Source organism: Dermacentor andersoni, chromosome 3, assembly GCF_023375885.2.
Source record: "Dermacentor andersoni chromosome 3, qqDerAnde1_hic_scaffold, whole genome shotgun sequence".
NCBI lineage: Eukaryota > Metazoa > Arthropoda > Arachnida > Ixodida > Ixodidae > Dermacentor > Dermacentor andersoni.
In genome coordinates, this window is record NC_092816.1 from 139091355 (window position 1) to 139118478 (window position 27124).

The following is a 27124-nucleotide window of genomic DNA, read 5'->3' on the forward strand; positions in this document are numbered from 1 at the left end:
ATACGGTATAGGGTGCATCAACGACGCTATCGATACTTCCTGCTTTCTGGTGCTACAGGCTAAGGGGAGGAGATTGAGCCACGCCTTCAATGTGTTTTAGTGGAACCGAGTCCGGTTGCAGTTACCGAGAAGCGTTCTCAAAGAATACGTCACAGTGTGTGACGTTAGAGTTCGAAGAACTTTTGGGGCAAGGCTTTAACAACAACAACAAAAAATCCCAAGGCGTTTCCTTCCATATCTATGTGCCAAGTCAATAAGTTGCGACGATCGCAATATACGCAAGTCCTTTTGGCTCACGCAGGCTTACCACTGATTGTAACAAGGTGCAGGGCTGTAGCAGGAACACGGCCTAGCATATTTAACGAGAACGGATACGACAATATATATGTGTCAGGGCTTTTCCTGTCCTCACTCTGGTGCAAGAGAGAGAACTGCTCGACAGGCACTTCCTTCAACCTCAGCGAATGCCGGGGTTTAAAAACAAAAGGCAACAAAGAGATAGAGAGAAAAAAAGCTGCAGCGGCGGGCAACGTACCAGGCGAAGAAAGTGTAAACACACGGTGGCAGTTCCGACCGATAACGCGATACGGAGGTCAAACGAACAATGTTCGCAGCCGTGTTTTGCAGAGGGAGTTGCATGCAAAAGTGTTATGCGAGATATCCCAAGTCATGCTTACGTTCCCTCGAAGCCGGGACAAACATAGCGGAAACAATGTGTCACGCTAGCCATATAGCGGCCTAAGTAATGTGAAGACAGTCTGGGCTTCCATTACAGTGCAACGATGTACACATGCGTGCGATATACCCTGCGAAAAGGCGCTGCCCGGCTGCGAACCGGTGCTATACCTATGTCTCACAAATGATGTTTTAAGCGGAGCACAACATACCCCAGTCTTCTTGAAAAAGAAAACATTCCTAGAGGAATTACCGCAGTATGGCCTAAGATAAACATTAGAGCGCTATAGGCCGCCCTAAAAGAGAGAAGAAAAAAAAAGTATATTTCGGGCGGTGAGCACCTTATGCTGGGTGCTCGAGAACTGTATGCTACAGGCTAACGTCAGACAGTGTAGAAAATATCCGCCACTTCTGTATGCAAGCCAGGGAAACGATGGAACGTGCCTTAAAGGAGTGTAGTCCCGTTCCGCTCGCAGTCAAACAGGCGAGAACAGATATCCAGATACCGGGATAGAGAGGATTTAAACGATAAAGCGAGGGAGAAGAGGGAGAGAATAGTGTTGGCGGCATCGGTCTTGACCACGAATGCGCGCACCGCCCCACCGACGCTATCTCGACCCCTGCAGACCCCTGTACCACGCCGCGACCCAGCGGCTACGTCGTTGCACGCCGCTTACCGCACGTAACGCCGGCACTACACATCGCCTCGGCGGCAAACTGAAATCCTACGCAGTCCTGCGTGCGCGGCAGAAGATTGGACACGCGATGGTATTTAGGAGGCGCATGCGCCGCCAGATGGCCAGCAGCGCGAGATCGAAGGCGAAGGTCGCGACGTGAGCGAAACGCGCAATGTCTTCCGCGACGAGAACGAGCGACCCCCGCCTCCATAGCGCATAGACTCCCAAGCAGAGACTAAATTTCTAAATCACCTCTCTCCACCCCCAACCCCGCCTCCCCGAGTGTGGTGAGGACTCTACCAAGGAGAAACGGCAACACAATGCGGGCGTTACATAGCAGCGCCAGCTTATATAACGAGAAAAAGAGAAGGAGGGAATGATTTGCCACGGTAAGGAAGGGCTATACGAAGCGACGTTTATTTCCGCGAAATGCATGTGTAGGGAAACAACGTTCGCAGCACACACCCGCCGTCTCCATGCCTTGCCCATATATGGGGGTTCCTGCTTCTCCTTGCGAAGTTCGCACTGCTTACCTGGCCACGGACCTCAGAGCCCCCTCCCCCCCTCCCAGAGAGCTTAAAGGTAACACTAACGAGATGAATTATTTTAGCTGTGTTAGGAAAATCTTCTTCTACAATGTCAAATAAGCCGCTCTTACCACCAGAAGGGTCTTGCTAAGACACAAGAAACGCAAGAAGCCAAGTACGGGTGCCGACTCCACCTTGGAAGTTCCCGCCCGCAGTTCGACCTAACATCATCGACTTTGACGGCGTCTGCTCGGGCTTAGTCAATTTTTTTTTCTTCCTTCTTTTTCTGATCGGCAAAGTTGGACTACACTGTACGCTAAGAGAGCCACAGACTCAACTAGAAAGTTTCAAGAACGTTTTTACTGAGGCATAGCGCGACACGTACGAAACCATTACTTGAATTCCGCGACGTCACACTGCTGTATCCGCGCTGGGATTCCTCCGCGAAATAAAGGTAACTGAGCTTTATTTGCTTTTATAATAATAAGCCGGTCACCGCGAAATTAGGGACAAAAAGAAGTTTTGAAAACCAACTATCAGTTAAAACTGGTACAGCGTTTGACTTATGTGTCCATTTAAAGGGTTCCGTGGAGAGAGATTGCTATAAGGGGCAGAGTGCTTTGCGACCGTCTTCCACCAAAGAAAGGTGACTGCCAATACACTGATGAGCGGCAATGACTCGGTCTCCCTATGCAGACGGTAGAAAAAACGCCCTAAGAACGGCGAAAGCAGCGGGAAGGACCGCGACAGTCGCAATCAACGGAGGTTACTTACAAGGTCACGTTGCGGCTAACATTAGCAGCCCGCCGCGGCCGCTGTCGCCTATCAGTGTCGCGCTCTCAACGCGGCTGATCTCGCGGAGAGGGATGCCCCAGTTTCGTGTAACCACCGCGCTTACACGCCGGGTCCGATATGATGCCCCCTTCCCGCACCCTTGCATCAGCCGGCAACAGAGCGCTATCTTTCTCTGCCAGGGACCTGAAAGCGTTTCGTCCGCGCTCTCATCATTCGCTTCGGCTGGCTGAAGGAGGAAGCCTCGCTTTCTCGTTTCGTCATCCTTTCACAGAGGAAGGCGCCAGGGAGGCCTTGCCCCCTAGTTACGCTGCTGTGCGCCGTAGCGTGGGGCTCCATACGGCGACAGCGTTTATGGAGGGGCAGACGGTGCTGGAAGGTCTTTTCTATGACGAGCAACGAGACACATTATAGTTTCACGTGCGACCTTATTTGACCATTGCACACTGCGCACTCATACAAGACGACCACAACGAAGACGCCGACGACGGGAATCGGCGGTTGTAGACCACGGCCGCAGCACCGCGCGTCTCCCCTGTTGTTTCCTTACTCACAAAGCTACTTGCGGAAAATATCCTCCCACGAAGAAGCTGTCGTGGCAGCGCAAGAGATAAGCCCAAGATAAAGGGGACAAGCAGCAGTAGTGAATGTTTTACAACCTACACACATCGCGTATTCATTGCTACGCTTTCGCAACAGGATTTCTTGCTCCTCGAATGGACCGACCGCTGTGGTTACGGTGCCCCGAATTCGCATTACAATCTACCACAAACCATACGCTATATATGGCGAGGTCCACAGACAACCTCTGTCACTCGTGTACTCTTAAACAACACCACTGCGCGTGATAATGTTGACATCATCGATACCGCCACAAGAAGTAGACAGACTAAGGAAATGCACATAAAAAAAAAGGCTAACCAACAGAGTCCGGAAACTAATAGAGACGAGCGCCTGCCTCTACAACGAAATTACCTTTACAACTAAGGAATAATTATGTGCCGGTTCTACTGTGGGTAGTGCGGTGTGCGACCTTTACAACGAAGTCACCTGTGTAACGAATGATTTTGGAGGGCCCCCAGGACTTCCTTATAAGGGCGTTCGACTGTACTGCGCTATAAGGGTCACCGCCGTGCCATAAAAGGTGAGCGAAACGGCAATGATGCGAATATTCGACGGTGACTAGAGATCACGCTTAAAATGTATTGTTACGTTTCGCCTACGACGCGCGGTATAGCCGGCGCGGATGCAACGGACGCCGGGGCTTCCTTCAAAGCGGCGGACATTTTGGCCCGTTCGGAGCTGCCGCAAAGCCTCCCCGCCAAGCGCGTCCAGGCGTGTTTCAGTGCCACGTGTCTTCGTGTGTGCGTGTGTGTGTGTGTGCCCACGCTTGTCAAAGCGCGGCAGCCGGGGAGAGGAGCTCCCCAAGTGTGAAGCGAGGAGGTCTGACAGGCGCCAGCTCGGCGATGCGTCACTACACTCGTCTCAACATGTCTCTCAGCTCGTCCGTGCTCCGCCGTCACGTGGTCTCATCCCGTGACCTTCCTTCTTGCCCGCGACGCCGAGAGTATAAGAGCAGCTGCCCCCGGACGCCAGGAGAGAGGCTCCGATTTCTTCTGTCGAGTTACGTGCTCTCCCGTCTCTCCACTTCGGTCGACCTGACCGCCCGCTCTTTTGCGATGTTAGAATAAACAAGTTGTTCTGTTACCAGTTGACTCATGCTTTGCCGGGACCTTCGGATGCTTCCAGTGCCCCAGGCCGCCAGGCCAACGCTACCCTTGGGGCTTGCGACCCATTTGCAACAACGGGCGTCAGCACTGAGGTTCCAACAACTCGTGCCAGCGGTGCGATTACTACAGTATTAACCAGTAACAAGCGCATCGGACGGGACAAACGGAATGAACGAACAAAGCACCGCTCCTTTCGTCTGTCCTGTCCCATGCGCCGTTAAACTCTTAACGTTACATGTGTTGCGTAGTAAACAGTATCACCAAATGCGAAGGCTAATGGAGATTTAGTAGCACGCGTACTTCAAACTTGAAATCATCTGCTGTACGGAAGTTAATCGATGAAATTCTAGCCGCACAAAAAGAGTTTGAAAGAAGATCACGTGGATACACTTAAAAAATGATAAGAGTAATAAGGTGATTGATCCCAACCGGCCACATATTTCAAAAGAAGCAGCGCTAGTTCAGGTGAGATAACAAATCCGTGCTTCGAGTGGCCTTCGGTGAAAAAAGAAAAAAAAAAAGAATGAAAAAAAAAAAGCTGACAACCGATAAGGACAGCAGCTGCAAGAGGCGGGCGATGACTCGGGATATTACGGTAAATCTGTACAAGCACGTGCATAACGCGTGGGCAGCCTTCAACGCGGTTATCGCAACGTGGGCTTCGCGTTAATCGTTATCGGATCGCGCCTTAGTAACTCAATGCTGCACAATGGCACAATGCGTCCGGCGTTGTCCCTCGAGGCTTTTTTTTATCATACAAAAGAGGATTGGGCAAACCGGGAAGTGCGAACGGTAACTGACAGCGCGATACAATAGTGCTTCGTCTCTGCCGCATGCGCTAAATGAAGCCAACGAGGAACATGACCGCACTGCAAAAAATGACGTTGGCCATTAGGCAGTATAGAGAGTACAAGTGCTCGAGAGAGTGTTCGGAAACAATCTACAAGCCGCACCGTTGTATTCTGGGCTGCATGCCTTATAAAGAGTGTGCACTGCCGCAGCGCACACTGGAAGGATTAACTATGCGTACAAAAAAAAGGAACAAATTTACGACGCATTTCTGCCCTGGGCGCCGGCCGCGCGTTGCATGGACGCATGACGAGTTTCACTGACGCCCCTCAACCCCCAGATGCCATCTACTTCGGTATTTCTGGTATCGCGCGAGTGGCGCCGGCACGGATACATTGTCATCTTGAAGTTCTGAATTCAGTTTGTGGCTTTTTTTTACGTAAATTTGGACAACTGTACTGTTAATTTCATACGTGCTTTTTACCTTTATTTTTTCTTTCGAATTTGGCAGCTTGATCTAGAAATGTACAAATCGTCCGAGATAATGCACGCCGTTATAGCACAGAGCATCGTACCCGCTTTTGTTATTTTCTCTTGCTTCGCAAGTCAATGGCAACTCCAGAATTCGTTACTTTCGCTGGCAACACTGTCGAAATAAACAAAGGTGGCTGCGACATCCAAGTTCCCGGCGGCTCTTTCGCTTGGTGCTGCGCTCATGCGTTTCTCGTTCGTGGAGTCAAATCGAGGTGTTTCGTCGAAGCCGAAACGGTCCTTCCTGCCGTTTACCTTATTTTGATCGGTCTCGACGATTTCGGCGACGAAACCGAGGAAATCGTTACGCTGTGCGTGCCAACGTCCGGCCTGCCCAGCAAGCCGCATCATGCTTTAAAGAAAAAAAAGAAGACAAGGAGTCTTTAAAGCGAGCCGGAATTTTGAAAAATGGAGGTGTCTGTGCGTAGCAAACCTCTAAGAGGTGAAAGTACTTGTTCGCGGCGTTGCGATCCCCTGGTGGAGGTACGATACTCGACTGTTTTCGACCTTCATAAGCAACTCCTCACTGCGACTCGTGTTGTAGTATATCACACATAGCATCTCACAATATATGGGCAGTAACGCCTGTATTGCTTTCAGAAGCTAAATACGGATATTCGGCACTGAGGCTACAAACTGTAACATTACCTGGTCAGTGTGTCTTGGGATAAAAGCAAATGAGAGTTCCGTTTGTGAATCGGGGCCGCACCTTTCTTCTTATAGCAAGGTGATACGTGTGATAAGGTCGTACGCGTCCGATGACTGGTGCTTGTTCATGCTTGCAGAACGCAGTGTTCGATGCAGGGCTCGGGCTTGGGAATACAGCAGACACCCGCCGCTCGTAGAAATTCGCAAACCCTAATGAAACGCGAGACGTGAATAACAGGCAATGACACCAAGTTGAGTTGTTTCCAACGGGTTTGCAAAATTTAGCGCAGGCTTTCCTTTGGGGAAAGTCATCTGCATTAGTGTAAATGCACGGCTTGGAAACGAATTGAACCACTTGTGATGGAATTTCGGTCTGCGCACAGCGTCGGAAAGCGAACTAGCGGCGCCGTGCGCAGGTCGAACGCTCTAAAGCTGGAACGAGCGCCGTTTGGAGTTGCTGCTAAATTTCTTGCGAGCAAATAAACTGAAAACAAAACGCGTTGAATGAGAAAGCAGCGCCTCATGCTTTCACCGCTAAACTAAAGCACGCCATGAAACGGATATGTTGCCTCGCTGCATAACATGTGTCGTGATCACCTTCAGACCTTACGAAGCAGTTATCATTCCTGCTACCACGCCGGCAGAAAAGAATACGTTAGCGAGAATACTCCGGCCTGCTGCTTAAAGCATTAGTAACACTAATGCTGGGGCAGAAAGCTATAAACGAACAAAACCAAATGAAGCTCAAACGTACATCACTATAATTTATTAAAGCTCTTGCCCAAAACAAAGCACAATCCCGAATTTGAAGCGCCAGCAAGATATTGAATGCAATGTTCTGCTCGCCGGGACGAAAGAAGTCCCGAGTGAAGTGTGTCGAACGAACCGGCATAGTATCAGTCGTCGCCTTTTCCCAATGCGAAGTTTTTTTTAATCCAAGTCGCTCCGCGATGCGCGTCATCTGCTTCTTTCGCGGAACGATGAACTCATACATCACCGTCTTTCCACTGCGATGGCACGCACAACGGTACACAACAGGTACCTCGATATCCGTATCGTTTTCATGTTCGTGCTCGTCCACGGCGCCATCATGACGATTTGAGAAATACAAGACATACAGTGTATGCCGTGATAGAAGACCCTCTTTCGTTTCAAGCTTCAACCTGGATGGGCTGCTTCTCGGCGCTGCCGCAAGGGGGGGGGGGGGGGGGGGAGCATTTAGTCGCCGATAGGTGGCGCCCAAATGGTATCCCCGACGACGGCTTCCTCGGAGTAACGGAAGTGAATCTCGAGGATCGTGCTTTTTTTTTTGTACTGCAAGCGTGTCGCGCGCTATTACTGGAGCCGGTAACACGTCAATGTCGCCATGTTATGGACATCACCTATTCCAGCGTCGGCGCTGCAGGTTGGACAGACTTCCATGCCGGAAAAAGCGCGAGTCCACATCGGATTGTTTTGCGCGACACGACAAAGCCGCCGGCCAGCACCCACACCACCACTGTGTCGGAAATCTGTTCAGGCGGTGCGCTCGAGTGTTTTCAGAGGTAGCGCGGCTATGCGTGATAACGCTTCCCATTTTCCACAGCACTTACCACTAGTACCCACACGTCACACTGCTACACCCCGCCAGCGTACGCTGCAGTCAGATGGATTTAGCGAAAGTCCTACGCCTTAGCGCTACCGTTACCGTGCTAGCCACAAGACCTTAGATCTGGATGCGCACGTGTGCGTTGCCTGCATTCAATTTCCGCTCGTAAGAATTTCTTATCAGGTTCATTTACTTGCAGTCATGCTTACCGCTGAGGTTACACGTTTTAGGTTACACACACAAAAAGCGCCCCGAAAGGACAAGCTATCGCTAGAAAATCGAGAAAAAAGTTGTAAAAGAACTGACGCAGGCTTCTCCACATCAAGTCTGACATTGCGGAGTAGTCAGCTTTGGCGAACAATTCACAAGTTACACACGCAATATGATCACAAAAAGAAGCTCCACACGAAGGTCTACAAGGTGGGCACTTGACCCCGGGCTCCCAACAGACGGTCTTACTCTAAGGTCCTAAGGGGGCAAGGGGAACCCTTCTAGCACGTTTGTGCTATTCGAGAACTTGTGTTTTAGTTCCTCCTCGATTGCCTACTTGATTCCTTTGAATCCAGGAAATGGCAACCCTGTTCTGGTCACCTTTCGCACAAAGGCATGAGACGCAGGCCGGAGAAATGTATTGCCCTGTTTTTTTTTTCTTCCTCTGCGGTTTCTATATGCTCCGATAGATCACGCGTTCGCGGAAATATACAGTACCGGACCAAGTATAATAAAATACAGGCCTGGCCCTATCATGAGCCGATCACCATGGGGGCTCATGACAAAATGTGCTCAGTGCGATAAAGGGCTCAGCACGAAACTGCGGATTTGAATATTCCCGCTGCTCGCGACGGCCATATCTCGGTGGAGGCGGCAAGCAAACGCGCCCGCTCACTTCGATTTAACCGCACCTTAGGGAACATCAGCCGGCCGAAATTAAGTCAATGCCCTCGACAACGGCGTCCCCTAATAATAAGCCGTACAGTTTCGGACGAACGTCTAAGCCGAACAAGGGCCCTGGCTATGTGTTCTCCCTGTCCTTCACGAGAGGGGGTTCTGTATAGCTGGGCGCCTAACACCGCGGAGGATCGCGCCATGCGCTCCGTTAAAAAAAGATAGCCAAAGAAGGGAACGTTGCTTGCCCGTGCGCAGATCGTAAGATTCACCGCAGAACACAGGCCGGCCCCTTCACCGGTTTCATGGTATGGGGAATGTAGAACGGATGCCGCACGAACAATCCGCAAAATTCATCATACAGTAAAGGCAACTGAAAATTCTCTACAGGAAAACAGTATATGCGATGCATCAAATTCTATATAAAGGGACTATCCGGTATTTCGCACATGAAGCGGAGTTTCGCAGTAACAAGGATGACATGTCTCTAGATTCGTTAAAACAATCTAGCATATCGTTACCCCCCCCCACCCGCCCCCCTGCCAAGCTGCGATTGCGAACGTGCCAAGTAATACCCGCCGCGCATGCCAGGTAACCGCCAGCAGTTGAGGTATCGATAGAGCGGCGTCGCATCGCTAAAACATAGTATTACTGCTACATCGCTGAAACGATCCGACAGTGCGGCCGCACATTTCGCAAGCAGCGAAACAAGCGTTCTGTGCGTGTGTGTAAGTGCGTGTACTTGCGTTTCTAACGACCAAGGTTTCACAGCGTCTGCGGCAAACTGGGCGCCACCTTGTATCTCAAGAGTTTACATTTCACTTCGTGCACCTGTTCAAACACCGTTGCAATGCATTGCATTGCAAACACCGTTCGCATTCGCGCAACTGCCGCCGTAATGGCAAGCGGGAATAGTGATAATGATGACATTACGTTATATAACACGATGTCGTCAGCAACACGGTGCCATAGTATACTATCACAAATGTTCTTGCACGACGCACGTGCGTAGCCCGCGGGGCTTGGCGCATTATTGCCTCCGGCACAATTGGAACAGCCCGTAGTTTAAATATCGAATGCGCACGTCTGCACAATTGCATTATGCCAGGCCGAATTCCTTTCAACTCTACAATACAAAGACACGCCTTCGCCGCGACCCCCCCCCCCCCTCCCGTCAGATTAGCTATAAACCTTGTAATTTATCGCTATTTATGCATTCGCATAATCCACGAATATCGCGTGCGCTCGAACAAACAGTACTTATCTGCATCACTCGCGCAGCTCTCTTATCTGTTTATTACAGGAATTTGGGAATATATTAACGAATGCCCCGTAAAATCCACACTGGTCAGGAAGTTGCAATCTGCCAGAGCTTCTCTAAGCCGCAAAAAGAAATTCCCGACAGAGCAGGGCTTTATTCAAAGAGGAAGCCAGAAAACACTAAACCCCACGTGCACAACAGAGAGCCAATTAAATGTACCGAGGAGTGCACGGTCGTCGGCGAGAAAATGCGGAGCCCGAATGAAAAGAGGGAAAGAAAAAAAAGAGGAATGGAAGAGCTTCCACCAGCAGATTGCCGGGCCGAACACCGCGCCTAAATGTCAAAGGTACACGCAAAGGGCACATCGGACTTCCGATTCACGCCCGCAACGATGGCGCGCTGCCCGTCGGTAACACAAAAATGCGCACACACGTGCACACCGCGTGTGGCAAGCGATCGCGAGAAGGCAGGCGCTCTTGTCCGGCCGGTTCGCTTCTTTTTGTTTCTTTCGATTTTTGTTCAGCGTTGCTCCAAGGGTCGGCGAAGCGAGTGAGACAAAACGAGCAAAACCCAGGAGAGACGATTAAAACAAAAGGACGAGCGAAGAATAACGGTTCTCGTTGTGAAAGGCAGGAAGCCACTTAGCATACAGCAACAAGGTGTCACCGCGACCTCTTGAGCACGTGAAGAAACTGAAAGCGCCATGAGAAAAAATCAGCAACGAAAGCATGAAGGTAGGAGAAAGAGAGAAAAAAGAAATGCCAGAAAAGGAAGTAACAACCCTGGCGGAAAATAAATAAAAAACGGGCGCCAGCAAAGGAGCGGGGCCGCCTGTCCTTCGGCGCTCGGGTCGTCCTTCCACGGTTGCGTAACGACGCAGCCGCCGTCGCATAAGCGCCGTCGACGATGCAGGCGCTCGCTCAGAGGCAAATGCTGCGGCAGCGCTGCACCAAACCGCTGCTGTTGCCGAACGGAGAAGCGCCCAAGAGCGAGGACGGCTAGCGACGAGCAACCACGGCACTCTCCGGCTGCAACCGCGCGTGCAGAATTAAAAAAAAAAAAAAAAGCGCCAGCAGCCGTGCGCGTCGAGCGGATTTGCTTTAAAAGTTGCGCGCAGCACGCCTCGCGGTACTTCCGACCGTTTCGGCGCCCTCTGATGGAACTATAAAAAAGAAGTCGTGTAAGCCAGCAACTAAGCTCCACTACGAAACTGAGCCGGCTCGACTGAGTTTAATGACGTCCGACTATCGATTTCACGGCAGAACTACGCGGCACGAATGGCGCTGCTTTTCGCGAGTTTGAAGCGCTGCAGTAGCGCTGTGAAACGTTGTTTAGAAGGGGAAAAAGAAAAAGACGCATGACGCTTGTAGCTGTCTCTGTGCAGGCGAGGACGCGTCAACAGGGGCATATAAGTACGGTATAGTGCGAGATACGAGGTGGGAACCGATTTACTGATGCGTGAGGTTTAACGTCTCAAAGCAACAACGGGGCTATGAAGTATAGCCGTCGTGGAGGGGGAATCTTTAACGTGAACCTTCATTTACTGTTATTGCCTTCCAGCTCTTAAAAGAATGCGGCCGAGGGCCGAGCCCGCGACTTCAGCAACAGGACACCATATGGCCGCGCTGCCATGTGACATGGAGCAGTGGTGGGAAGAGAGAAAGGGAGTGACACGTGTCGTCGCAGGAAACATAGCTATACCACGCAAGAGTGAACGCTGTCACGAGAACCACGATAACCACTTGCTAGTTCCGAACTCCCTTCCCAATCGTGCGCTTTGCAGGGTCCACGGCAAAGCAGAACGACGACTAGCGCGATCAACGTTGCGTCGAGCGTCACGACTGGACTGGTCATTCAGGGCTCGAAGAGTTCTGGGTCCTGCTCTGCGATGGACATTTCCCCTTTTAGACTGCAGTTGCAGCTTTTGCGAAACGGAATCGGCACATCACATCTTTCCGATATTTTATTTCGTTTTCTTTTTTCTTAAGAGGTCGCGTTTTCTATCATTATATTTTTACATAGTTCCTGCTCTGAATACGAATGGAAACGGAGAACAAGATTCCGATAAGCACATTGCTTAACTGCGGTCCTAGCAGCGGAAAAAATAAAGTATTCAAACCTCTAGCTCTTCCGAACACCAACATCTTGTCACTTATTGAAGCTACACGTTGCTCAAGCATGTTTTGATTATCCTGTATAAACTATGCACGTTACACAAACAATTTCAGGCGTGTTCCTCACAAATCGGCTTGATTTAGCAAACCCCTCCCCTTTTTCATAATGCGCCAGGAAGTCACCGCCGGGTACGTAAGTGTGGCGACAGGGACCTCAAAATAATTGCCCTCGCATTGGCACGTCTCGCCGCAAGATAACTTCGGTAACTCGCCAGGTTTGAGTCTGTACATATCCACCGCTAGGTGACTGAAGATATTTTTTTTTTTTTTAAGTGCGGTGGCGCAGAATGCGCGCGCAAGCAAGATCGCAATATGTTCAGTAAAAAAGAATCGTTTTACCGGCTCGCCAGAGACTATTTCCCTGCGACGTATATCACTCCTGACACCACCGCTCGTGCGTTCACGCTACACTGGACTTTGGGATTCAACCATGTAACGACCGACCGTGGTCGGCAGTTTGAATTTGCACTCTGCTCGGTACCACAACGATTCGAACACCCGCCGTGGTTGCTCAGTGGCTATGGCGTTGGGCTGCTGAGCACGAGGTCGCGGGATCGAATCCCGGCCACGGCGGCCGCATTTCGATGGGGGCGAAATGCGAAAACACCCGTGTACTTAGATTTAGGTGCACGTTAAAGAACCCCAGGTGGTCGAAATTTCCGGAGTCCTCCACTACGGCGTGCCTCATAATCAGAAAGTGGTTTTGGCACGTTAAACCCCATAATTTAATTTAATTTTAACGATTCGAACGGCTGCCTGCCTACCCACCCCACCGGCAGTGCATTGGTGCACAGAGCGCCTGCATCGCCAGCCTCCGATCCGTCAGCACGGCAGGATCCATATCCTGCATATCCTGCATATCCATATCCGTGGATCCGGCAGGATCCACGGCGCTCCATATCTCGCGCTGCTCGGCATCGGAGCCGCCTTAAACATCTGACACTGGCTCGTCTACGGATGCGGGCTACGTCTTCCGGGCGAACTTTTCACCGGAAAATCAAACCCCAAGGGGGACGTATCGTGGGTCGGGCAATTTCGGCGCTACTGTCGCGTGACGCGGTGCTCAACCAGCCAATCAGCGTGCGCCTGATGGTCGAGGCGACAGTATCGCCGAAAGTGATCGTTTCACAATACGTGCCCAGCTAGCTATAGCGCTGGCCACGACAAGTCCTTGGCACCTCTACAATGCAGTGTAGTTCCACCTTAACGATAAAAAAAAAAAAAGTGACTAAAACTGCGTGGACGCTATCGAAATCCACGAAGTCCCGGTGTTCTGGTGCGGGAACTTCAAAGTGTACACTACTGAAACAGTCGCTATACGTTTCTGTTTCTCGTCATGCTGGAGCAAGACACTCCCGAGTAAAAACGTCTTTTCACGAGCAAGCGCTTCCAGAATTGAGGGTTATGGACCTCAACCATCCTTCCCTCAGCTGTGAAGTATTACACAGACGGAATACCCAGTCTAGATATTTATGCATCTTGCCTCTTCGGTCGCGTATCGTAAGTAGGATTTTACTGTTCTCATTTATAGCTGTACGCCTTAAGTGCGTTCGCAGTTGAGTCGGCTAGTATAGTCGTGACACTCGTGCCGTGCAAGTCGAGGCTGAACATTTTGCCTTTTTTTTTCTGTTTCCTTTCCCACCGCAGTTGGCACGCAGATTTTACCAGCACAAATACCTACAGAATATAGCCACGACGGTCCACGCTCTCGGACGGGAAAGTGGCCCGAAGCGCTGCACCCAACAGCGGCCCGACGGCCCGCGCGAAGCCTGGCGCGCGACCAAGCGAGCGTGAAACACATTCCGAGAAGCAAGAGACAATCAAACGGAGCAACGCGCACGACGCCGGAGAGGGAGATAAGAGAGAGAGAGGCAGCCAACGCGCGCTGCACTGACACAATGTGGTCGTTACATAACGAGCTCTCTATAGCGGCCATGCGAAAGCGTAGCGCGCTCATTCGCAGCCTGCAGATAAAAAGACGACGCTTAGTCACAGCGCTACTCTTTTTCGCGCGTGTGCCCCGCTGGGTGCACGCACGGCACGCGACGTGCACGTGTGCACACGCTCCGCGACAGCTCGGCGCCTATACAGCAAAAATGCGTTCCGTAACGATCTACGTCAATTACCATTATTTGTTTTCTTATCGTAGTCCGTCACACCGAGCGGCCGAACCCAGAGATAACGCGTCGAAGTTAGGATCAACGACGAAACGAAATCGAACGGCACAAAGCGTGGTCCCAGCTGTCGCTAATTTAAACAGCTGCTTCGGCGCTCGAGAGCGCGTATTCGCTCGCGATCTCTGCGCCCGCAATTGGCTGCCGGCCAACAAAAAGCGCTGTTGTGAGCTGGGAATTCTGCCGCCGCGTGAGCGGCAAAAAAAAAAAAAAAAAAAGTAAAGAAAGACAGAATCTGGTCTCCAGTCCACGCTGTGAAAACGTGGTCGAACAGCGAAGCTGTAAACGACGACTAGAACGATTACTACATTCACATGCACTTTACCTAATTATTAACCTAAGGCGTTTCGCCGACCCGCGACTTGGCTTGCGCCGCAACTTCGTGCACCTACAAAGAGAGGACCAGAAAGAAACGCACTTAACTACACTTTCGCCGCGCCTCTTATGCACGCTGCTCTCCAGGAGTGCTCACTATACGCGGTCTTCCCATAGCAATGCCTCAACACAAATCAGTTGCTAGGCGGGTTCTCCTTTTACGTGCGGAGGTGTAGTTACGCCACTCCTTGTTACGTCACGCATTTGCCGACGGGAGCTTACGGAACAGTAACCTTTACAGGGAAACGCTTGTGGCGAACGCTATGCGCGGAGGCGAGCTTTCTGGTTCTTGTTTTCTGTCCCCCAGCACGGCCGATGCCCCAGATCCGAGCGCCATCTGCTGTCGCTGCAAGGAACCCAGCGGCGCGCGCCTCCCGAGTTTTGCCTACACACACGTGAGCTCCTACTGGCAGGTAGAGCTATACAGCTTTCCCTGTAAAAACTGCGTTCGTGTTCTGTATCAGCACACACCAGTGTTTCGTTGTGTTACGCACGCGAGGACGCTCTGCGAGACGGTTCCCAGACTGGGGCTAACATCGCTTGCAGCCTATGACTGCGTGAATGGTTTACAGTGGAATTCTGCATAATAAAAGCGCGAAGTCGCGTCCTCATTGTGCTGGATTCGAACTGCGCCTGTGCACGCCGTTCAGACGCGGCCTTAGCATTTGTCGCGGCACCGCTATATTCAGCAGGGATGTGTGAATATGCAAAATACTGAACAAGAACCTAATAGCATTGTTATTTTATTCGAATTCAATATACCAAATTATCTCATTAATATTCGGTTGTGGCCAGATTTGCATTACAAAAATTGGTATTCAAGACTGCAGGGAAAAAAATTCAACAGGGAAATAAAGCATGAGCGTTCAAAATGACCGCAGTTCATGCCTTTTCAACCGGAAGTACTTAACCAAGCTCTTCTGAAAGACTATGTTTAAACTGTTCCTTTACGGAGACAGGCCCCGCCACCAGTTTCTCAGGTTACATCCGGAAGGCCATGCATGACGGAGATTGATTTGAGAGACTTGGGCGACGAAAGAAAAAGACTCGGAACGGCAAACTTGGATGAATACAATTCACTTATTGGAAATTCCATTGTATAGTTTTGATGAATCTGCGATGTAAGAAAATGTTTAAACATTGCAACAGGAATATATCCGTAGCGTTCACCTGTACCGGTTTGAGCGGACAAATGCTTCATCGCATCAGGTGCGGAGGGCGGCGGGAACAGCGGCAGAAAGCGAGACATCGCGAAAAGGCGCGCGCTTCAAGGAGATTGCCCCCGCGAAGGCAACAGAGTAGCCGATGGAACGCCAGGTAAGAGAGTGAGACAGAAAATAAAAATAAAGAACTAACGCTGGGGAAAAAACAGCTAGAACACTGAGTGTACTCACTAAGCGAAACGAGCCTGCACGTACGAAAGCGCATGGTAACGCTAAGCACGAGGCCGTCGCGGAGCCAGAGCGACAAAAATTAAAAAAAAAGAATAATAATGATTACAACAAAAAATATATCGTGGCGGCGCGCAGACAGCGCCGCTCGCCAATCGGTAAAGAGTATATGTAAGAGCGGCAGCACTTGCCTTGAGAATTTTGATTTCCTTGCCGAGGAGATTCTGAGACTTTGCCAGGTTCTTCTTGGTGATGCTCTTGATGGCCACCGGCAGCTCCGGTTTCTGCGCAGTCAAAGGAGAGACAGAGAGAAAACGTGTTAGGAGGAGGGAAGAGCGAAAGATCCGCGCGCAAAGGACAAACGGGCAAATTAATGGCTCTCGAGTGCGCGGGCGAAGAGACGTTTATGGGCCGGCTATTTTCGTCCCCGAAACGCATATCGGGCGAAATTGATGGCAGAGCGCGCAACGACCGCCGTGGGCATTCGCGGAGGAAAAGGTCACTTCCAGATGGCTCTCTCTCTCTCTTTTCAGTCAGACGCCAAATTCGCTACCGTTTTTTGGGAAGCCGATCTGTTTGCCCGCGAACAATTCAGTATAACGGTGATGAGGATATGACGGGATGTCGCAGCTATATCAGCCATTGCACGACCGCAGCGCACAATCAGAGATTACCTATCGTGGGCTATGCGAATTCGACCGATTACTAATCGCGCAAAAGACTTTGGGCGAAGTTTTCGGTGCATCGCGAGCACGGCACTGTATTGAACGCGCGAGGCGATCGTGAGCTATAGCCATAGAGTGCGGGGATTCGAAATTACGTATACAGTAGACAGGCTGCACGCCGCCCTGAATGAGCGAGCAGAAGCCAATTAAGAAGACAGGCGGGGATGGAGGGAGGGGGGGGGGGGGGCGTATAAAATCATAACTTACGCAAGTGCGATACTGACTCAGACATTCATTGTGCAAAAGGCGCACAAAATTAAGACAGTGACAAGAGAACGAACTGAACGACACGACATTAGGTTCGTTCCCGTATCTCTGTCTTAATTTCTTGCACCGTTCTTTTTTTCCACCATTCATTCCTAACAACTTGCTCAGTATTCAGTCTTGTTCAGCTTTATGAAGTCAGGTGGGCGCCCGTAGAAGTCGCTTCACATCGCTGTCCTCAAACTACGGGGGCTTCAATTGAAACAAACGCTTCTATTCAAAATAATTACGCTTTCTTCGTATGTACGTGTGTTTACACTAACTACGACAATGTTCGATCGTACCGGTAAACAGGGCTATCAACGTATACGTATGTCTATGTTCTTGCTGAGCGACACGAAAGTGACTACGCGGACGGCACACGAGAGGGCCGAGTCCGGCCAACGACTCGTGCACGTATAGCGTGCACAGCTTCAACGCGCACACCCACAAACAGAGAGGCTCCTGCGCAAAGCCTGCTCCGCTCTGGACTCCAAGCTCTCGCCACTGCAAAAGAGGAAAACGAAATCCAGGTCGGCTGGTTTCCCCCTGCAGCCTCGTTAGGTCCGTCTCTCCTCGTTCCACGCGTCACCCTTGACCAATGCCTCAGTGATGCGGACACGCGAAACGCGTCCGACAAGCCAGAAACAGGGAGAAGGACGTGACACAAAAGACGCGCTTCGATTACCGCCCGCGATGCTTCTCCAATTTGCTGACACGCTGAACAATACACGAACGAAAGAATACAGCGATCAGGAAGGTGAGAAGGCGACGCTGTAAGCGAACAACAAGCCAAAGCAACGTCGAAAGAGAAAGAAAACGGAGAGAGAAGTAAATGCACAGAAAAGGCAGCGATGGTGGCAAGATCACGCGCTGGTACTCCGATTCCTCCCTCCCTAACGGGACCGCAGACCACGCGCCGTTATGTGCGTGCGCGGCAGCAGAGGATGCCGAATGCGACGGGAGCGAAGCGGACAGCCCCGCTGGCCCCGATCGGTTCGACACGCACCAGTTTGCCAGCACGCATTGTTTTGCACCGTTTGCGCCTGACCGCTCCTGCATCCCCCCCTCCCCCCCCCCACCTTCCCTAGATTTTGCTGCCCCGATGATGGCGGGCGGGAGTCACCGCCGGCGCCGTACACGCCAGATATACGGCGTGAGGAAGTCGGCAGGGCCATGACGACGCGCCCGAATGACGACGACGGCGTCGGCAGGGCAGCGATGCCGAACACAATGCTGCAGGGAGAGGAGGCAGGCCAGCGCTGCGCACCCACCGCCGTTCCGTGCCCACTGACAGGAACCTCTCTCGCTCTCTCAAAGGGTACACCGCGCATCCTGGCCTAACGGAGCAGCGTTCCAGGGAGCGGCAGCGGAAACTGCGGTCACGGCCGACGCTACTACTACGACTACCGAGAAGAGCGAGGTCGTCCGGAAGACGATTAGCACGCACGCGGCGCGATCGGCAAGGCTCGCCTGTCATTTCCACGCGGCGGCAGAGTTCGTCCAAGTGGGACAGAGACGCCCGCTGCAACGGTATACACGGAGCACGCGTTCTGGCGACTATATATGGATGCAAACGAGCGTCACAAAACGACGGAAATAATAGCCGCTAGCTACGGGACTGTTCGGATGTGCCGAAACCCGAGGGAAATTTGAAGGACGCCTTGTAGCTACCTGTTGTCGCAGGGATGGGTCACGTGGTTTTTACGCGCATAAGTTTCGCGCTTCAGACATCATGCCCCTCCCGCTACAGACGGACGCATAAACCGAACGGATGCTGCAGAACACTTCGGCAGGACCTGGAAATGCCCAAGATTATCAATGGCGAAAGGCGCCCGTGTTTTCCTCTGCGTACATGCCTAAATATGTGTAATAACGCAGCACATCAATCACAGGCTCCTTAACACATATACGTACCACCGAGGGGATCAGGGCGGGAATGAGCTCTATGGAAAGGGATAAATACCTCGCATCGTAAGCGTATTTACGGCGTACAGGACAGACAGGCGAAATAAGCGGGCTGGAAAAGCGGAAAGAATTTCATATTATATATATATTCGCGAATAACTGTCTGGCTATGAGGGGACAGCTACGGAGGCAAAGCGCGCACAAGCGAGAGCGCTTCTGAAAAGGGTCTCGCGTTTTAATCTACGTTCGGTTAAGCTGGGGAAGAGCAAACATACAGACCTCATTAGCAGCAGTTAAATAAGACAGACCACACCACCGAGTGTTATAGTTTACTTATTTTGCGGGTTTTCCTTTCCACGTCTGGGCAAAGGCAAAACCGTCGCGTGTGGAAGCTGCGTCGGTTCAGTGTAGCCTCTGTTCCGAGCAGCCAAAAGCACTGTCAAACGCTGCCGGACTACTTGGCGCGGTAACACATGTGCAGCAGCCACGCGCCCGTATCGTTCCCTTCGTAGCCACAGAAAGCTGTCCGCGAGTATAATTAACTGTCACCTAGCATAAAACAGGAAGTGCGCGAGCAAGAACGCAAAAGCCAAGTTACGTCTCCCCGATCTCCCATACGTTATACTCAGATCCGCGCGCGAATCTCTCTCTCTCTCTCAGCTGAAGAGCTCGCACGACAACACGGAGCGCGGAAAACAATGCATCGCCCGACTTCCGTAAACTACAAGCGGCGAGGGGGAACGCGCCCTCATGCACACAAACCGCGGCCTGCAGGGACAATGCTGACACGCGGATCGCTTTCGCCAAGCAGCAGAGGATAACACGGTGGCCGTGCCTCTGTGATCGGACGGACGCTGTACACCCAATAGCGACAAGCGATCTCACACATGGGCACGCTATACAGTGTGCTACGTAAAAGGAGAAACGCACACAAAAGAAGAAGGTGGCGGCCCTGGGGCCGGAAACGTAAGCGATTACATCCCACAGGTGGAATGCCCCTGCCGATAGACGCTGCACGACGTAAACAAGGCGATGTCGCTCGCAGCAGACCGTTTCGAAAACATCAGTGCGCGCACCTGCACGCGCTTTTCGACGCAGTGCGCCAGAAACAATGGGCACCGTTGCGCCGGAGTGACGCGCCCCTTTCGTTGCGCAGTGCACAGCCAGTGCAGCGCACGCGACTCTAACAATAGCGGCACATATGCAGAGCACGGGCGTGCTCCGCATATGGCGGGCGCTTCACAAACGCCAGACCTTCCCTAGCCCGTTACCAGGCGTCGCCATCAAGTTTGCAGTGGCCACAGCCGAAGCGAGAGCAAGCACGTGCAGCGAGAGTGCGCCGGCGAAGAAGCAGCGAGATTCGTGCCATGCTTCAGGGGCTCCGAGCACGCCGACTGAACAGAGGATTTGTAACGATGGGGTTCCGATTGATCCATTAGCGATCCTCGTGTTCGTGCGAACGCACAGCGACGGAGTTTTTCTATTGCAGGAAGTGGACGCTTGCGCAAAACGAGCACTGAACAGACGATAACTAAAAGGTCGCTAATCTCATCGACACGGGTAAAGTTTATAAGATTACTGTTGAACGTGTTGTAGAATATTAAGAGTATTTGCCCTCGCGTAACATCACCCTACCACGGCAGCGATGATATAAGGTTGTAAAAAAAATGAACACTTTCTCCTGGCTTCATAGCGAGCACTTAAACGGGTGCCCCATCCGAAAAGGGGAGCTCTATTTGCAGGCATATACAGCACCCCGAGTTGGCGAATGTCAATTAGAAAACTAGAAACAAAAATAATTTTCGCGGCAGCCACGTTATACGCAGTCTTTGGCTTCTCACAGCGCTCCCTGCGCAGATTTACGCATGCTCATTTCTGTATTCACCACTACTGACCTGTCACACGAAAGACGACGCAAAAATAGACAAAAAGACTTGGCCGTCCTACTGCGGTCGGAGCACAATTTGCGTAGTAACACACTACGCGATGCGTTATTTAACCGGGAGGTATGCACGTAGCGCAGACGAGCAAGGACTTGATGCGAAGTCCTTGCATAATTAGGTCGGCAAACAACGTGGGAGAGCCGACGGAGCCGCTTTTCTCTGCCCACCGTTAAACGCGGACGTGCTCGGTACTCCAAGAGCGGCGGCGCGTCTTCGTCGCGCTACGCGAGCACCGGAAACGTCTTCGGCGACGTGCCGCGCGAGAGGGGGGACCCACCCGTACGAGAAGTGCACGAAGCCTGGAGGAGACCGGAAGGCCGACGACAGGGCTCGGCAAGATAAAGCTCGGTCGGCGAGACAAAGATGCGCGACAGACGAGCACGCTGTTGTTTCCGCGATCGTGACGCGACGCGAATGTTCACACGCGTTCTCACACACACGGCGCGTGCACGACCGCCCAAATGCGTCGCCTTGGGGCGCAAAGAAAGGAAGAGTCCTTCGAGCCCACCGCGCGTCCCGCAGCGATGCATGCACCTACCGCGCGCGCGTTTGCGACGAAGGCCCCGGATTGCGCTAAAGCGCTAAGACCTCCGCTGGCGTTAAGTGCACTGCAGTAGCGCCGACTGTAAGTTTATTAAAACTCGTGGCCAATGCCAGTGGAAGGTATAAAGAATCCCTGCGCAGCCCTGTTGTAAGCGTCTAGACATGGCGGTCATGACGTCACTTTCGGCGCACGCAACCGCCCCAGAGCCTGCAGCATGGAAAAACACGGCCTTCGGGATTGTTTTTCCGTTGCACTGAGGGTTAGGTGACTGGTATGTGCGATGTGGACGATTTCAGGAGTGCCGAAGGCCACAATTTAAGGAGGGAGAAAAACAAGCCTTATCCGTACACATACACTAAAAAAAAAAGTGCAATCGCTTTGTTCTTTGGTGTAATTTCTTGCAGCTAAGCAGCTGCGAACTTGGACAAACACTTCAATTTCCTAGCGTTGCTTTTTTTTTTTTTTAAGTACAGTTTTCCATTGCAATGTCAATCGCTTTACTCACACGCGACAGTTAGTAGCGTCCGACATCAGCCAAATTAAGGTACTCGTCATTATAAAACCAAATGGCTGGAACTTAATTTCCGGCAGGCATTTCTACGGTGCTTCAAAACGAAGGCCTGCTGGCGGCGGTGTGAACCAACTATCAAATGGCGGTGCGACTTGGTCTGGCTTTGTCTGGCTCCACGGTAGCAGCGGTGATTTCAACGAGCGTGTCGTTGGTGTCTGTGAGGACACGCGTCACGTTGCAAGGGTTTCGCGACGCTCTCAAGAAAATATCCAGGATTGTTTCCCGATAGGCAATGTTTATGGCGTAGATGGGATGGAAATTCGGAGCTTTGAATCTTCGAAAGTCGCCCTCAACCCTAGTTTTCAAGAAATTCAAGGAGCATCTCGATTCATTTTCAAGCTCTAAGGGCCTTCGGATCTGCTTTCTTTTTCTTTTTTTTTTTTATGTTCAATGGTTTTCAAGGACTTCAAGGAAGTGTACACAAACCCTGCGGATACAACCTTTGGAGTATCTGGCAGAAGGCGTAACGCGGACGATTACGAAATAAGTACATTGATGGATGGGCGCTAGTAGCCGCCACCTGTAACAATACTCTCGGTAAGCGTGTACGCTTTGCACGTTGCCTCTTTTCCGGAAATGAAAGTGACCCCACCATTGCGACAAATCGCTCCATTCTATACACACGAGTCGAGTCAAGTGCACTGATTATGCATACATGCGCGCTATGCTCGAACGTAAGAGGTGCAATTTACGCATTTACTGACGCTATATATACACGCGCGCGCATTGCCTCGCGCTGACGGAGATTGCGTGACGAAACCGACGCAGACGTGGCACTGCAGACTTTGCGCGCGCGCGAGTGTGGAAGTTTCTACACATTTGAAATGCAAACAGGGCCTGCAGCTCCGGTGCGGGAGCGAAGCAAGGTCTCCTTCTGGGTTAAAGGGTATCACAATAGAGCCGGCGTGCACGTGGCGTGTAACGCTGCGCAGTTGGAGCTGCGACGACGCGTTCCGACAGCAAGTGCGTGCTTTTTGGTGACGTCACCGGATGCGCCGACTGCTGGGCCGCGAGAAGTGACACTCTACGCGCGAACGGCAGGGGACGAAATGCCACAAGGGAGCAGTGGAAATAGCGCCGCCCAAGCGGCTTTTCGTACCCAGAAACCCAAACACGTTTGTACGCCTATTGCGTTCTTTCACACACTTCTTGCTTTCAACGGCTAGCCGATAGCGCCCCTTAACTACGCGTACCTTATTTCTAAATCTCCATGCCGTCCGGATGCAACGTGGCCAATGCATAACAAGCGCTAGAAGTTTAGAAGGGAGGCAGAACGAGAAGAAGGGATGCGACTACTGGACGAGGAAGACCGCGCTAACTGTAAGGTGCGGAAGAGGGAACACGATGAAGACGGGAAGGATAACCAGGACAGAGCCCGGTTGGTTACCCTTCACCAAAGGATTGAGGAAGAAATATCAAGAGAGGGAGAGAAAGTGAAGAGCTCATGCGCCCTGAATTCGCCGACACTATTTCGCTGATGGTGGCTCAGTTCAACTGACTTCAGGAAGCCGCAGCAGCGCTCTTGCCTTCTGCACCTGCGATGCGCGAAGCAGCAACGCATAGAGTAAATGTTCGCCCGTCACGGCCCTCTTGTTTGAATCTGTAGTTTCTCTGTGGTCCTACACACGTATACCCTAGCGAAGAGATGGGAGTCCATATAGGGGACCCTGGAGAGTGCGGGCGCGACCACGCAGCCTCGTCTTGCTATACAACTTTAACGACGCGGCCACGCGTGCCCCAGCAGTAGGATGAGGCGGCGGCGACAACGTTCCGGACGCAAACTGCACCGCAGGAAGCAACCGAGAAGGAACGAAGCCACACTCGTGCCCACGCTGTGCGTGGATATATAGACGCCATCGCACGCACAATGCACGCGCGTCTGCTGCTGCTGCTTCCGCTCCCTTCAAACACCCCTGCCCAGCCCGCCTCCCCCATCACCCCAGTATAACAAGAATGATCTGTCCTTTAAGAGAGTCGCTTACTGTGCAGCCCATTACCAAACTTTTTTTGCTTTTGGTGCACGTTTAAGCATCCCAGGTTGTGGAAATAATTTTGCAGTGCCGCCCTCCACTCCCCAACTACAGCGTCGTACCCCAGATTCCATGTTTTGCTTTCGGACGTTAAAACGTTTCGTTCGCGCCAGTAACTATGACACAACAATGGCACCGACACCAACTAGCCCAACTCTCTTCGTCAATTAAACGCTACAACTGTGGTCGAAGTGCGATTCGCAAGTAGTTGTGTCTCGCGCGAGCAGCGCACACTGTGAACACGCGTCCCCGTATTTTACTTTTTTTCTTACCAATCGCCAGTTTGTTCGTTCTTTCTTTTTTTTAGGTTTTCTTCGAAAACACGGAATATCTACCTCGCGCAAGTACGCTTCACTGAAGCGACAGCTAGGGAGGCTGTCTCCCATATTTCCACCATCGAGTCAGCAAGCCGAGTGAGCGGACGGCGTTCGCGACAGGTGCGTGGGCTACAGCCGAGAGAGAGAGCACGGGGCGGAGGAGGAGGAGAAGGCGGCCGATTCCCCAGCCCGGGTGGCCGCCACCGCTTGGCAACAGCTACAACGCGCCGCTCGGCGCAACCACTGCTGCGTGTGCGCGTGTATACGTTATTTCGCTCTATGTGTGTTCGCTCGCCTACGCTTTCTTTCATTCCTCTCCCGTCTCGCACTTCTTTTTTTTCCCCCGCTCCTCCGCCTGGCCTCGACAGCGTACCCCTTAGGTCCGCACGCGCACTCATCACAGCAGGCGCCCGTTACATGTGCACCGCACACTTCTCGCATCAAACCTCCCGCCACTGCCGCCCTGCTGAAGCCAAGGTCGCCGGTTCGATTAGCGGCACCGGCGACTGCGCGTCGGCCGAAAGAGACGTATTCTGCGCGTCCGCGGCAATGAGACGCCGTTATGCAACGGCGGAGAAGCTCTGGCGCAACTTGCGTGCAGACAGACCGTGCTCGTGCATACGTTCCAGGTTGCGCCACCTGCAGATATCGCCCACCGAACGCCCTTACGACCATCAGGCACTGCGACCACCGAGCTGAGCCGCACTACACAACCAGAGAGCTTAAAGAGAAAACTCGCTGCAAATAGCCTTCTCCGCGAGTGTGGCCAATGCGCCAGAGGAGCAAATTTACGCGCGCCGTTAAGAAAAAAAAAATGCTGTCAAGTGCGAAGTTTCTATACAGTTCAGGCGCAGCTTCCTGCATTAGTTCACTATGGCTGCAAATAGCGGGGAATAAAAAAAAAGAAAGGGGGGGGGGAGGGCAGGCGAGGGGTGTCGACATTGCACAAAGTAAGACACCCTTTCGTTGCCTTCGCATGGAAGTACAGCCTCGCTTTCTGCCGATTCAGAGAGATATAGAAAAATGAGGCAACAGTTAGGTAAGTTAACCGGACGACAAACATCCGGCTTGCTAACTCACATTGGAGGAGGGGTATACGGGGTAAAGCACTGTGCATTCTCACCTGCTAGTAAACGGGGCTGGAGCGGTTGTCATCATACAACGGACGTTACTTCATATCGAAAGCAGACGGCGACTACGGCAAGAATCGGCCTATGTTGTGCACTATTTATATACTTGCAGCTGTTCCAGTTCACGCACATATCAACGGGTGTACTGTTTAATGCTGAGAGCGTCAGATCGCGCAAACCTCCGTCCCTAATAATTTATTTTTATCTAATCACGACTAAGGGTCCGTAATGTTATGCGTATGTTCGCATTATTTGTTTATTAGTCTAGAAACCGAATAAATTTGAATTTAAAGGGAAAGTTACGATCACACTGATAATAGTCATACGGTTAGAAGTAAAAGGGGTAGCAGAGGGCGTCAGGAGGTACGTGCACGGTTGCTCGCGTGAACACAATGCAGAATGTTCCACACGGTAATCAAGGCTGGCATAGGGTCACACGCATCTACTCACGTTCGCTCCTGTACTGACGCCAATAAGTGTAAAAGAATATATCCATGCCTATATTGCGCATTACAAGCTTCGCGAACGACTCCTGGGCCTCTGCGTCATCTGTCTGAAGAGGGAAAAAAAAAAAAAAAAAAAAAACGGGCGATATGACGCACAGCGATGAAAACTCACATAAAATACAGACAGCATTAAACGTGCGCTGCCACTGATCCGTTGCATGTTGACGTGAGAAGCTGTCTTGAGGGCGATGACACCATCAGAGACGGCGACAAACAGAATGGACAATTATGCGCAACACCTGCGCGAATGGAGCGCGAGGCCCTCCTTGCGCCCTTGGGGCTGAAGCCCTGGTCCAGAGTTCTCGAACACCCGCCGGGGCGGCTGACGTAGCTATGGAGTTCCGCTGTGGAGCACGCGGCCGCAACTTGGAATCCCAGCCGCGGCAACCGCGTTCTGACGTGCGCCGAATGCAGAAACGCTCCCGTGACAACATCCATCAGGGCGCTCGAAATTGCCTAATCCAGGACCGAATCGATCAATCAATCAATCAATCGCTGGGGCTGACTAAAGGCTACTTACCATTCAAATTCCATATTAGACGCACGCTTCATCACACCGCTACATCTCCACCGGCACCGTCACCGCACGGGTGTCGTAACCATCGTCGGCGCAGTAAGCGGACCCGGGCAGTAAAGGTCGCTGCATCACGGTGGCGGCTACGATAAAACGCGCCATTATGCGTGACCTTATGGTAAACCACGGACAGCAGCGCGGTCGCTGAAGTGCGAACTAAAAGGTTATCGTCAACAACGTTAACCTAAAACGAGATGGAATGCACAAAAAAAAAAAGGCGGCATAGTATGCAAAAGCCGGAAAAAAAAACAAACTTTGACGTCTCCCGAGCACGAGAGCCCACTTAGCCCCGGCCGCCGAGGCAAACGACGATCCGGCAGGGACGGCGAGTTCCGCAAACGACAGACGGAAGTGGCGCTCGCGGCATTTTCGTCACTCACTTTTGTTCCTACGTGTCCCGCGCACAGAAGGCGACC

At 51.9% G+C, this 27124-nt stretch overlaps 1 protein-coding gene across 1 annotated transcript in view; it reads right to left on the minus strand.

The window, feature by feature from the left end:
* Atg1 (serine/threonine-protein kinase unc-51-like protein Atg1) overlaps nucleotides 1–27124 on the minus strand; it is a 141929-nt gene that overhangs the window by 94406 nt on the left and 20399 nt on the right. The window contains exon 2 of the mRNA XM_050173203.3: nucleotides 16409–16501. Within this exon, the coding sequence (XP_050029160.2) occupies nucleotides 16409–16501 (93 nt within the window). The remainder of the gene's footprint in view (nucleotides 1–16408; nucleotides 16502–27124) is intronic.